The sequence below is a fragment of the Phoca vitulina genome, unplaced genomic scaffold, assembly GCF_004348235.1.
Source record: "Phoca vitulina isolate PV1807 unplaced genomic scaffold, GSC_HSeal_1.0 scaffold55, whole genome shotgun sequence".
NCBI lineage: Eukaryota > Metazoa > Chordata > Mammalia > Carnivora > Phocidae > Phoca > Phoca vitulina.
The window spans coordinates 10,427,423-10,441,274 of NW_022589758.1; the positions used below are offsets into that span (position 1 = coordinate 10,427,423).

The 13,852-nt window shown below is 37.0% G+C and overlaps 1 protein-coding gene and 1 non-coding gene across 3 annotated transcripts in view; both read left to right on the forward strand.

Annotated features, from left to right (window-relative positions):
* Positions 1-13,852, forward strand: part of POLA1 (DNA polymerase alpha 1, catalytic subunit) — a 289,862-nt gene that overhangs the window by 45,018 nt on the left and 230,992 nt on the right. For both annotated transcript variants that reach the window (XM_032389511.1, XM_032389510.1), the window contains 6 exons: positions 2,272-2,401; positions 2,887-3,006; positions 4,061-4,160; positions 5,933-6,057; positions 11,794-11,943; positions 12,352-12,474. In XM_032389511.1, coding sequence (XP_032245402.1) covers positions 2,272-2,401; positions 2,887-3,006; positions 4,061-4,160; positions 5,933-6,057; positions 11,794-11,943; positions 12,352-12,474 — 748 coding nt within the window. The remainder of the gene's footprint in view (positions 1-2,271; positions 2,402-2,886; positions 3,007-4,060; positions 4,161-5,932; positions 6,058-11,793; positions 11,944-12,351; positions 12,475-13,852) is intronic.
* On the forward strand, positions 5,218-5,347 carry LOC116622932. The gene has a single exon (XR_004297646.1).

A 13,852-nucleotide genomic window follows, 5' to 3' on the forward strand; every position in this document is an offset into this window, starting at 1 on the left:
TGTTACTTTAATAAATTATTTTGCCTCTTGAATTATTTTAATTTTATCAGTGTATCTCCATCTCCTTTACTCATCCTAACCTCATCTAGATGTTTCCTAAGAGCAGTTTGGAAATTGATGTGATAGTGAGGTTTCCTTCAGGAGATAGTGTAAATCTTTTGGAAATAGAAAAACTGAGAAATCACTATGTAGAGATATTGCTTGATTATTTCTTTTTTCCATCTTTCTTGGAGTAAAATTGACAAATAGAAATTGTATATATTTAAGGTATACAAACTGATGTTTGATAAATGTATACATTGTAAAATAATCAACATAAGCTGATTAACATATCCATCACCTCACATGGTTACTATTTCTTTTTGTCGTTACAGTACTTTATTTTTTTATTTTTTTTATTTATTTTTTTTGTCGTTACAGTACTTTAGATTTACCCTCTCAGCAAATTTCAAGTATGTGGTACAGTATTGTTAACTGTAGTTACATTGCTATATATTAGACCTCCAGAACTTAACTCATTTTGTACAACTGAACCTTTGTGCTTGATTATTTCCTAAACAGAGTTTCTTCTACTCCTCTTGCCACTTACTCTTTCCTGCCCATTCCTCCCAAGGCCTTGGACTGCTTCTCTTTCTGACTGTGCTCTTTCTAGGTGATCTCATCGAGTCTCAGGAATTTCAATACCATGTAGTGCTGATGCCTCCTGCTTGGGTATCTTTAGCTTAGATCTCTCCTTTGAATTCCAGACTCCTGTATCCACCTGCCTGTTTTACTTGATGTCTAATATGAACCTCCAACCTGACTTGTTCAGAAGCTCAGCTCCTGATCTTTTCCCCTAGGCTCCTCTTATAGTTTCTCCTTAAGAGTGGCACTCTTATTTTTCCAGTACTCCTAGAAATCTCCAAAGTCATGTTTGGCCCAAAACCTTTGAGGCTTCCATGATTCCTCTTTCTGATAGATAGCTCATGTTTGAGCCATCACAGAATCCTGTCAGCTTTATCTTCAAAATATGTCTAGATTTGACCACTTCTTTTCTCCTCCATTGAACCCATCCTGGTCCACACTACCCTGCTCTTTCCCCTGGAGTAATGAGTCATATGTCAGCCTCTTTGTTGGTCTCTCTGCTTTTGCCCTTGACTCCTTGCTGTCTGTTTTCAACCCAGGAACCAGGGTTATCTTGCTAAAGTTAAGTCAGATACTGCACTCTGGTCAAAATCTTCCAGTGACTGTTTCATTTAGAGTAAAAACCAGAGTTCTTACTCTGACTTACAAGGTCCTAGACAGTGTGTATCTCTGCCTTTAACTCTGTCCTCCTGCACTCTCCATCATTCTCTCTGTTCCAGCCACAGTCTCCTTTCTGGTCCTGGAAATGCCAGATTTGTGCTCAGCTCAGAGCCTTTGAATGTGCTGTTCTGTTTGCCTGGATGCTCTTCCCTCAGATATCCATTCACAAGGATTGCCTCCTCACCTCTTCCAGTTCTTTTTTTTTTTTTTTTAAGATTTTATTTAGTTATTTGAGAGAGAGAAAAAGAGACAGACACACAGAGCACAAGCAGAGGGAGCGGCAGGCAGAAGGAGAGGGGGAAGCAGACTCCCCGCTGAGCAAGGAGCCCGATGTGGGGTTCGACGCGGGGCTCGATCCCAGGACTGTGAGATCATGACCTGAGCCAAAGGCGGATGCTTAGTCGAATGAGCCACCCAGGCGCCCCTCGGTTCTTTATTCTCTGTGAACTCTTCCCTGGTTCCCTAACTAAAATTTCAGTCTCTGCTCCTGATACTTAATATTTCCTTTGCTTCTTAATTTTTTTCTTTAACACTGAACATTATATAACCTACCATATATATGTATTTTAATTTATACTCTGTCTCCCCCCTGAGGACATAAGCCCCATGAGGACAGGTATTTTGTCTTTTGGTTACAGCCAGCATCTAGAACTATGCCTGGCACATACCCAGCATGTAACACATACTTATTAGATAGAATGAATAAAAGGATTTAGGTAGTTTTCAGGTCGTAGTTAACGCATAATTTTACTTTGTATTTATGGGATTTTTTTGTGTGCGTGTTTTGGAGAAGGGCATTGGGATCAATGACATGAATGAATTCATGGTTTCATACCAGCCTTATTTTAAATTGTTTCCAAAGCCAAGGTGCCATTGCTCTGAAGTTACTCATACCAAAATTTTTTTGTAATATTTTATGAAGTTCTGATTATAGTCATTGTTTCTTTTAATTACTTGATTCTGTTTCATTCTTACTTTTCTGTACAGTGAATCTTCTCATCTGTTGTACCTGTTGGAACACACCTGGAAAGATGCCAGGTTCATTTTGCAGATCATGTGTGAGCTAAATGTTCTTCCATTAGCATTGCAGATCACTAACATCGCTGGGAACATTATGGTAAATTTAACTTAGAAAGGGGGAAAAAGCATTTCCTGTTGGATTCAGTGTTTGCTTGGGGTAGTTGTTATATGATAATGAGTCTAAATGCATGCTTATAAAATGAGTAACTTGTATTCTGGAAGCTGGTTTTCTTTTGTGAAATGAACTGGCTGCGAGAAGGGGAGGAAAGCCAGGTGCAGTATGTTGAAATTTTGGGTGAACATAAGGATCATCTCTAACATCTGGATGTGTCTGATGTGTGGAATGGTCTATTTGGGAGTAAAGAAATAGCCCAAGTAGTGTCAGTATTTTAAGCTTTCTTTGTCTCTTTTTAAGTATAATGCTGAAAGAAAACGTTAGAATGAATTTTGTACCTTCTTATTTTTAAAGCAGCCCTTATTAGGAAGAATGATTATGGAGGAGGTGCTTTGATTAAATTTACCACCTTAAAGTTGCTTTTGTTACAGTTTTGAGCTCAAATTTAAAAAAATTCTATTTAATAGTCTAGGACGCTGATGGGTGGACGATCCGAGCGTAATGAGTTCTTGTTGCTTCATGCGTTTTATGAAAACAACTATATTGTGCCTGACAAGCAGATTTTCAGAAAGCCTCAGCAAAAACTGGTGGGTTCAAAACTGCATAGTATTTTGCCTTTTTTTTTTTTTTAACCTCCCCTCCTTTTATTACCTAGATAGCTCTTTCTGCTGTGATAACTTCTGCTTCCAAAATAATTAATCTCCTGTATTCTGTAGAAACCATGTCAGATTCATTCTGTTTTGTTTGTGTGGTGATTTCCTTCTTCACTTTTTTCTGTGTAGGTAAAAATTATTTGTGAAATATGAATTTCTTGAAGGGCGGTATTAAGTCTCTGATGGGTGACCATACTAGGAAAGTGTTTTGCCATCTTAGCTGTATCCAAAGTTAGATACCAGTTAAACCTTTTATTTCCTTAAATGCATGAGCCTTTATTTTTTGTTGCTTTGTTGCATTTTTATATGCTAGTAGGATCAGGTCACCACAATCAGTTTTCTGAAGTGGCCTCCATGACATTGGAACTAAAACTTAGCTACCGTTTTTGTCATCATTGATAGCAGTTGACTCAAAGGGGGGAATTTAATGTTAAGACGGTTCAAATTCTTGTATTTGTTTTATGTACATTATCAAAATTGACTTCTGAGGTATTGAATATTGGTTATTAATAAACTACTTGGGGGTGAATTTTCAGTACACGGACACTTATTTTAAGGTGTCCATGATAATGGGAATAATGATCATATCTGTAAAATATTTAATATTTCTACATCATGATTGTTAGAGTAATGAATTTAAGAGGGCTCTTTTACTGTCTTAGATTTTACATAATATGAAGCATTGTATTTTTAGTATCCATTGATTTAAAAAATAAAAGATTCTGTGAATTCAGAAATATTTTAAAGTAGAATTTACATATTTATTAACTCTGGGATATAGTGTTTTGGTAACTCCCATGCTTGGCATTCATTTGGGTTTGTGAACATATTACAGTAACTGTCGTTCCCCATAGGTAGGACCACTAGCTAAAACTAAAGAATGTTTGTTAGAATTGTGTACTGCAGTTGGAAAAGGGGGAATCATAAAACTTCTTATTTAGTTAATCAGTTGCTGGCTGGTGAAGTTAACCTTTCCATTTAATATTAGGGAGATGAAGATGAAGACATAGATGGAGAGGCCAATAAATACAAGAAAGGACGTAAGAAAGCAGCTTATGCTGGAGGCTTGGTATTGGACCCTAAAGCTGGTAAGGCTGCGCAGCAGGTGGATTTGCCCCTGGTGTTAAGGAATTTTTTAATGCAGACCTAGGCTTGAGAAACTGCAAGATCTGAATTGTATTTTGTAGGTTAGCAAATAGGTCTTGTTATGACCTTATTTTTGTCTTCTGTTCATGTGAAAATCTTGTTGGCCAGTCACCTGACATGAATTAATATGAATCTTTTTTATTTTTTTGCTGTGTTCCAAGAAAGCTTTGTTTATGGATATTGAAATTTAAATTTTGTATAATTTTCATGTATCATGAGATACTCTGTTTTTAAAAATATTTTTCAACCATTTAAAGATGTAAACACTATTCTTGGCTCATGTGTGGTACAAAAAGAGGAGGGGGTAGGCTGAATTCGTTCTGCGCATAGTTTGCCAACACCTAGTCCAGTACATAGCTATTTGTCTGGTGGTAGGAGCACCTCTCTCTCCTCCCATCTATTGTAGAGGGTGGGCTCTGCCTCTGCCTGAGCTGCCAGGACTAGTTCATTTGCACAGCAGAGTTCAAGAAAGTACAGACAGTAACCACCAAATTGAACTTTAACAGCAGAGTACTCCCCCTTGTCGTTAATGGCAAAGAAAATGTTTTGTGGTACACAGCTAGAAAGGATCTTTTTTTTTAACCCTCTTCCCTATTTTTAAGGGTACAATTAAGTAGTGTTTAGTATATTTACATTGTTGTACAGGAATAATGTGAATTTTATCAAGTAACTTGAGCTCTGAGTAGGAGACATTTTTGACAAAAGTGATTTATTATTAGTTGTATTGAAACAGATCAATAGTCCTTTGGTGTTAGATAGATCTGGGCTTAAATTCTGCCTTCCTCTTGAACCTTTGTAAGCTTCACTTTCCTCTTCTGTAAAATGGAAATAGGAATAATATCTACTCTTGAAATTAATATAGCACTGTATGTTAACTACACTAGAATTTTAAAAAAAGAGTATCTACCACACAGGGACTTAAGGAACAAAGTGATTGTTTAGTATAGTGCCTGACACAGAGTATGCTATCAATATTTGTTGTTTTTATTTTCTTAATAGTGGACATTTATTTTTACTCAGTTTCTTCTTAAGGTGAAGATAACTCTTTATAAATGTCCTAGAGAAATATAGTAGCTTTCTGTTCACCCTTTGCAAGTAAAAAGGGTGGATCGTTCCACTACTGACATTTATATATATACATCTCTTGTCTGATTTTAACACCATTTGTGTACAGGTGAGTGGGCTTCCCATTTTATTCTTAGAAAGTATGATGGTAAAAAAAAATATATAACTACTCACTGGTGTGGATCACTAAACATTTTGGGGGTCGAGGTGGCAGGGTAGGTGGGAGGGAACACTTGCCTGAAGGAGAATTTTACAACATTTTTTTGAAATGGATATGACACCTATCTGAAGTAATTGATAGGAGAAGGTGTTTGCCCATCATAATGGTGTACTTGGGGCCTGCTGTGGAAAGGATCGTTCGTTGTAGTTGGTTTCAACATAAGACACGTTCTTTTCTTTCCTCTTCTTTTGTGACTTGAGTTTTTACTCAAATACAAGGCATTTTTATGGAGTGATAGTGGACGACTTTTTTTTCTTTGGTATAACTCGCCGCTTTGGATAGTGTATCCTTTCTCATATACTTCATTCTACAGTACTTCTAATGTTATGTTTTGACAAATCTCCTTTTTTTAACCCCCCCTTTTTTTTTACCCTTTTCCCATCTGCTTTTTTTAAAAAGACTTTTTGTAATATGGCTTTTTTGTTGCAGGTTTTTATGATAAGTTTATTTTGCTCCTGGACTTCAATAGTTTGTATCCTTCCATCATTCAGGAATTCAACATTTGTTTTACAACAGTGCAAAGAGTTGCTTCAGAGACACACAAAATTACAGAGGTTTGTATTCAATTGGGGGCCCTTTAAATTGAAATTAGAAGCAGTGCTTAAAGAAGGAAGAGAGCCAGAGGGGTTAGCATTCTTGTTTTTCCTTTTAACGATATAATTTGTCCTTTCTTAGTGGTCTAAAGGGTCAAAAGTGATCAAAAAAGGGAGAGGGTTGAGTAGATGGAAACTCACAGTGGTTCTATACGTTTTTATTTCACAGTTTTATTGAGATGTAATTCACATACATTTCATGCGTTTAAGGTATACAATTTAATGGCTTTTAGTGCAGTCACTGAATTTTCAACCTTCACCACAGTCAGTTTGAGGGCATTTTCATTACTCTTCAAAGAAACCCTACCTTTTAGCTGTACCCTCCCTCTGTCCCTCCATTCCTCCCAGACCTCAGCAACCACTAATTTTTCTGCCTTTATAGATTTGTATATTTTGGACATTTCTTGTAAATGGAATCATATGTGACCTTTTGTGTCTGGCTTATTTCACTTAGCATATTGTTTTGGCTTTTTTTTTTCAAATTTTTATTTAAGTTCTCGTTAACATATGGTGTAATGTTGGTTTCAGGAATAGAATTTAGTGATTCATCACTTACATGTAACACCCAGTGCTCAGCACAAATTAATACCCATCACCCATTTAGCCCAGCCACTGCCCACCTCCCCTCCAGCAACCCTCAGTTTGTTCTCTATAGTTAAGAGTCTGTTTTCTGGGGACGCCTGGGTGGCTCAGTCAGTTAAGCGGCTGCCTTCGGCTCAGGTCATGATCCCAGGGTCTTGGGATCGAGCCCCGCATCGGGCTCCCTGCTCGGCAGGGAGCCTGCTTCTCCCTCTCCCTCTGTCTGCCGCTCTGCCTACTTGTGCTCTCTATCTCTGTTAAATAAATAAAAATCTTAAAAAAAAAAAAAAAGAGTCTGTTTTCTGGTTTGCCCCTCTTTCCCCCCATGTTCATCTGTTTTGTTTCTTAAATTCTACATATGAGTGAAATCATACGGTATTTGTCTTTCTCTGACTAATTTCACTTAACATAATACACTCTAGCTCCATCCATGTTGTTGCAACTGGCAAGATTTCATTCTTTTGATGGTTGAATAATATTCTGTTGCGTATGTATACCACATCCTCTTTATCCATCCATCAGTCAATGGGCATTTGGGCTCTTTCCATAGTTTGGCTATTGTTGACAATGCTGCTATAAACATCAGGGTGTATGTGCCCCTTTGAATGAGTATTTGTGTATCCTTTGGGTAAGTACTTAGTAAGTGCAATTGCTGGGTTATAGGGTAGTTCTATTTTTAACTTTTTGAGGAACCTCCATACTGTTTTCCAGAGTAGCTGTACCTGTTTAGCATACTGTTTTCAAGATTCGTCTGTGTTGTGCATGTATTAGTACTACATTCCTACTTGTTGCTAAATAATTCACTGTACAAGTCTTTTATTAAATTTATTCCTAAATATTTCATTCTTTTTGATGCTATTTTAAGTGGAACTTTTATTTTTGGATTATTCATTGCTAGTGTATTGAAATATAACTGATTTTTGTATATTGATCTTATATGCTGCAACCTTGCTGAAGTCATTTGTCACTTCTAGTATTTTTGTGGATTCCTTAGCATTTTCTACATATAGTATCCTGTTATCTGAAAATAGAGGTAGTTTTAATTCTTCCTTTATGATCTGGATGCCTTATATTTTTTCTTTTTTTGCGGTGGGAGGGGGGTACTCTAACTGCCGTGCCTGGAACCTTCAGTACAATACTGAATAGAATTGGGAAGAGCAGACACCCTTGACTTGTTCCTGGTCTTAGGGGGAAAGCATCCAGTCTTTATTTCACCATTAAGTATGATGTTAACTGGGGGTTTTCCATAGATGGTGTTTATCAGATTGAGGACGTTCCCTTCTGTTCCCAGTTTGTTGCATGTTTTTTATCATGAAAGGGTGTTGGATTCTGTCAACCACTTTTTCTTTATATATTGAGATGATCATGTACTTTTTAATCCTTTATTCTTTTAATATGGTAAATTATATTGATTTTCGTGTGTTGAACCAACCTGTGTTCCTGGGATAAGTTCCACTTGTTCTTGGTGTATAATCCTTTTTGTATGTTTCTGGTTTTAGTTTGCTAGTATTTTGTTGAAGAGTTTTTTGCTTGTATTCATAAGGGCTTTTGGTGTATAGTTTTCTTGTTATGTCTTTGCCTGGTTTTGGTATTTTGGCCTCACAGAATGAGTTGGGAAGTGTTCCCTCCTCTTCTGTTTTTTTGGAAAATTTGTGAAGGATTCATGTTAATTCTGCTTTAAATATTTGGTAGAATTCACTAGTGAAATTACCTGGTCTTAAAGCTTGTCCTTTTTTTGATTTCCATTTCAATCTTTGTTATAGGTCTATTCAGATTTTTTTATTTCTCCTTGAGTCCATTTTGGTAGTTTGTGTCTTTCTAGGAATTTTTCCGTTTCATGTAAGATTATCTAATTTATTGGCATAAAATTGTTCATAGTATTCCCTTATAACTGTTTCTTTAAGGTCATTAGTAATATCCCTCTTTTATTCTTGATTTTAGTAATTTGAGTCATTTTTTTGTCCGTGCAGCTAAAAGTTTGTCAGTTTTGCTGATCTTTGCAAAGAAGGAACTTTGGTTTTGTTCATTTTTCTCTATCTCCTATATTTCCATTCTTATCTTTATTACTTCTTTCTTTCTGCTTTCTTTGTTTTAGTTGACCTTTAATTTTCTACCTTCTTAAGGTGGAAAGTTAGGTTACTGATTTGAGATCTTTTCTGTTAATATAGATATTTATAGTTATATATTTCCCTGCAAGTATTGTGTTAGTTTCATCCTGTTAGTTTTGGTATGTCACTCAGACCTTTATTATCAGGCCCCTCTCCCATCAATCAACCATTGATCTGACTTCTATCACCATCACTTAGTTTTGCTTATTCTAGAACTTCATATAAGTGGAGCAATACAGTATGTACTCTTGTGTCTGGCTTTTTGGTTCAACACAATGTTTTTGAGATTCATCCATGTTGTTGCATCCATGTTGTTGCATGTCAGTAGTTCTTTCCTTTGTATTGCTGAGAAGTATTTCACACTTTATCTGATTTCCTGAGATGAGCATTTGGATTTTCAGTGTTTAGTTAATATTTTTTTAAAGATTTATTTATTTATTTTAGAGAGAGCAAGAGAGAGCAAGCGAGTGGGGGGAAGAGTAGAGGGAGAGAATCTTCAAGCAGACTTCCTGCTGAGCTCAGAGCCCGACATGGGGCTTGATTCCCACGACCCATGAAAGATCATGACCTGAGCTGAAATCAGGTGTCAGACCCTTAACTGACTGAGCCGCCCAAGTGTCCCATTGAGTTTAACTTTTATTAATAAAGCTGTAAACATTCTTGTTCATATCTTTTTGTGGACATGGGCTTTCATTTTGGGGGATAAATACCTAGGGAGTGAATTTGCTAGTTTGTATGGGAAGTGTATATTTAACCTGAAAAGAAACTGCCAAATTATTTTCCTAAGTAGTTATAACCGTGTTACGCGCTCCCAACTAGGCATGAATTTGAGTCATTCCACATCATCTCCAACACTTGCTATTTTTATTCTTTTAAATTCTATATTTTAAATTCTTCTAAATTTTGGCCATGCAAACCTTTGTTACTGATTGAACTCACTAAACAGCCTTTTTTAAAAAGAATCTTTTTGAATTATTTCACATGGATTTAATCTAACCAGTGATTAGTCAACAGTTTTATGTAGGACTTAATAACTTAATGTGTGGTTCTTCATGTATAAAGCTTATATAATTGACTGCCGGTAGGGAGTTGGATTAGATGTGGTTGTCCATTAGTAAAAGATGTAAAGTATATGTTATCTCTGTATATTTTTCTCTGGTTCTTTGTACATGTGGCAGAAGATGTCTGTTTGCCCTCTTGCTCCTGATTTTACATGTCTTTTAATTCTCACTACATGCTTTGGGAGCTGTTTTCCAGCCCTAGTTCTGTCTTCCTAGAAGAGAGAATCTTAAAGGCTTCCTTAGGCCAGTGACCACACCTGGTTCCATCAACTGTGACCACAGGAGTGGGTTTACAGAGTACAAATACAGCTGCTAAGGATGGGCCTTTCTGTGGGACTAGAGGATAATTTAAAAGAGAAGGTATTGGGTAGACATCCCCAAAAGGTTGTGACTACATTGGATAAATGATATTCAGTGGGCTCTGTCCTGCTACTGTGTCAGCCTTGTGATAATTGTCATGATCCAGCCTCCTCCATCCCCCTCCACTGTTTTGTTTATTTGAGCTTTCCAGTTTGGATTCTGGGTATATAATAGAATCATTTGAGATGACCTTAAAGGTCATCTAAGAAATACTATACATGTAGCCAGTTTATAGGTTCTGTATCATTTTTCTGTGTAGTACCTCATTTGGTCTTCAAAGTAGCTAGTGCCACATAGCTAGTGGTGGGAGAGGTGGGCATGGATTGTAAATTTCCTGACTCCAGATCCTTTCAGTTAACTTTTTGTCTCATCTCTCTAGTTGTTATAAATAAATTGGAATGTGTACCAAGATCTCTTTAATAGGTTTGCTATCATCATCTGCTATATTGGAAAACAATAGGTCCCTGTTACTATTGTAAGATTGTTCATTTGAAAATATTGATCTTTATAAAATCAGATACTTTGTAAAGGCTGGGTTATCAAATGGCATTGAGTTGACATGCTTGAAGGCAAGAGGTTTATTTTTAATTCTGAACCTTTGAAGGGGCAAATATGCCTGGTTTTTTCCTTTGTGGCCTGTTAATAGAATTAATGGAGGCTTCAGAAAAATGGTCTAATGCTTTCCCTGCTTTTTCCTTCTGTAAATTTTAATATAAGAAGACTGCTGGTTACTTTTCTAAAATGTTGCTATTCTTTTACCAATTGCAAGGCAATTTACAGATAAAAGGTACTACATAGATGCTAAGGAATTGGTATATAAATTTTTGGAAATTTCATAGACTTTTTAAATATGAGATCCAAATTCCTAAAAGGAATTTGCTGATTTAGTATTTAGGGTTTTAGTTTTTAGTCTAAAACATTCACAATAATTGCCATAATTCTCCATAGTTGTAAAAGTTTTATGGCATTTTGTTTGAGAGTACATTTGACTAAAACTATAGTTGGGGTGCATTTTTTTTTTAAATCCTAGAGGTCTCAGTGTTTTGTTTTGTTTTGTTTTTTTTAAAGATTTTATTTATTTATTTGACAGACAGCGAGAGAGGGAACACAAGCAGGGGGAGTGGGAGAGGGAGAAGCAGGCTTCCTATGGAGCAGGGAGCCCGATGTGGGGCTCGATCCCAGGACCCTGGGATCATGACCTGAGCCGAAGGCAGACGCTTAACAACTGAGCCACCCAGGCACCCTTCAGTGTTTTTATTTTAAAAACAATTTCTCTAAACATGTTGCTCCCCAATCTTGTTGAAGAGAGGAGTATATATAAAAATTGATCCCTTTAAATGATATCTACATTAATCAATAACGAGAGGGGTGGAGATACTGGGAATGAGGCTGATCGAAGTGGGAGAAGAGGCCAGTGTTGACTTGTTCTCAGCTTTTTCTTCTCCCACCCATGTGTTGTTGACCTATACTTAAGCAGGAAAGTAGCTTTTCAAGATTTAATCATAACGTAAAGTTCCACAAAGTATTATTTTAGAAATTTGTTTTATGAAAGTTTGATTTGTCTGAAATTTCTGTTGTGTGTTCATCAGGATGGAGAACAAGAACAGATCCCTGAGCTGCCAGACCCAAACTTAGAAATGGGCATTTTGCCCAGAGAGATCCGGAAGCTGGTAGAGAGAAGAAAACAAGTCAAACAGCTAATGAAACAGCAGGATTTAAATCCAGACCTTGTTCTTCAGGTATATCTTTTCAATAAGAGACATCTCAGTGACAGTCTTAGCTTTCAGACTTTGATTATCTAGGAGGATTTAAACATGATGCTATGGGCAATTACATGGGCTTATTTTAAGTTTGTGGGCAGCAAACCATTCAAAAACAGTAGAATGCCTCAGAATGGAAGACACCTCTGTCTGCAAAGCTGTATCTGAACAAAATCTTTCTGACTTCTGGGAGCTTTGGAGTCTGTGTTTACTTGCTTCTAGAAGGTCAGGGAATCATGGATCTGGGAGGATGGGTTGAGTGTGTTGACAGTTTTTTTTTTTTCAGGGATATTGAGGGTTTCTCCTCATTGGTGATATAAAAAGACATCTAATTTAATGATTAAACATCTAAAATATTGTTGTCTTTTGTCTTTGTGTGGCCTGCAGTATGACATTCGACAGAAGGCTTTGAAGCTCACAGCAAACAGTATGTATGGCTGCCTGGGATTTTCCTACAGCAGATTTTATGCCAAACCACTGGCTGCTTTGGTGACATACAAAGGAAGGGAGGTAAATGGTATAACATCTCTAAAAATGAGATTTTTTTTTTTTTAACTCTGACATGTTATAATGTGGGAGAGTCAAGTTTGTTACCTAGTTATATAGCTTCAAATGCCCCTTCTTAGGACAAATTCGAGACAGATAGTTTTTTTTAAGTAAGGATTTGTTCATTCCTCCATTGAGAGAGAGTATTGAGCATCTACTCTGTACCAGGCATTGTTATGGGGGTAGAGTGTTGAGCAAGACCTATAAGATGCCCCTGCATCATGAGGGTCACATTCTATGTAGAGCAGGGGGTGTAGAGTGGCATGTGGTGGGGACTTGGGATGGGGAGAGGGTAGTTTGGGAAAATAGACTGTAAATAAGTGAATAAACAAATATAAAAATTAAGAGAACATGATAGAAGTAAATGTTATTCAGATAATTAAAACAGGGTGGTGGGCTAGTTTAATGTTAAGATGGCTCGTTTAGATTGGTCAGGGAAGGGTTCTTTAGGAGGTAACAGGAATGAGAGCAAAGTGACATAAGGGAGCTATTTTGGTTGCTGATTTTATTAGGTTGGAGTGTGAGGGAAAGGAAGAAATCAAGGAGCATGCCTCCATTTTAGTCCTATAGCTGGTTAGCTTATGGAGCCATATACTAAAATGGAGAAATCTGGGAGAGAGGGATTAGGAGTTCTGTTTTGGCTTTGAGATTTGTAATAGATCTCTAGGCATATTAAGTAGGCAGTTGGATGTAGAAGTCCATAATTCCAGGAATAGATGAGTAGTGGAGTTATGGATTGAGAGTTATTGGCTTTAGAAAGATGAGCCGGATACCAATCAGATTTGAGATAGTGTCACTTTGGAAACACTATAAGCTTTACCTGCTTTAGCCCAACATGCGTGGGTTTTTCTTAATTTGTAAAAGAATAGTTATGTTAAATACTAAATTCCATTTCACTCCAGTAAAGTATTGATTGCTGTCAGTAGATTTGAGACTACTCAGTCTTAAGGAGATAATTCATGGTTATGGGCAGAATGCTCATTTTGAGGGTGTGAACTCAGAATCCTATCACGTAGGGGTTGGCAAAACTATGGCCCATGGGCCAAATCCAGACAGCCATCTATTTTTGTAAATAAAGTTTTATTGGAACACCCCCATACTTATTTGTGTTTTGTCAGTGGCTGCTTTAGCATTACAATAGCAGAATTGGGTAGTCAGGGTTGAGACTTGCATGGCCTGCAAAGCCTAAAATATTAGCCATCTGGCCCTTTTCAGAAAACATGTTTCCTGACCCCTCCTTTAGAGTCTAGACCAGCACTCTGGTGGACCTTGAGGTGGTGAAAATGTTCTCTATGTAATACAGTAGGCCCAGGTGGCTAGTGAGCATTTGCTATCTGGCTAG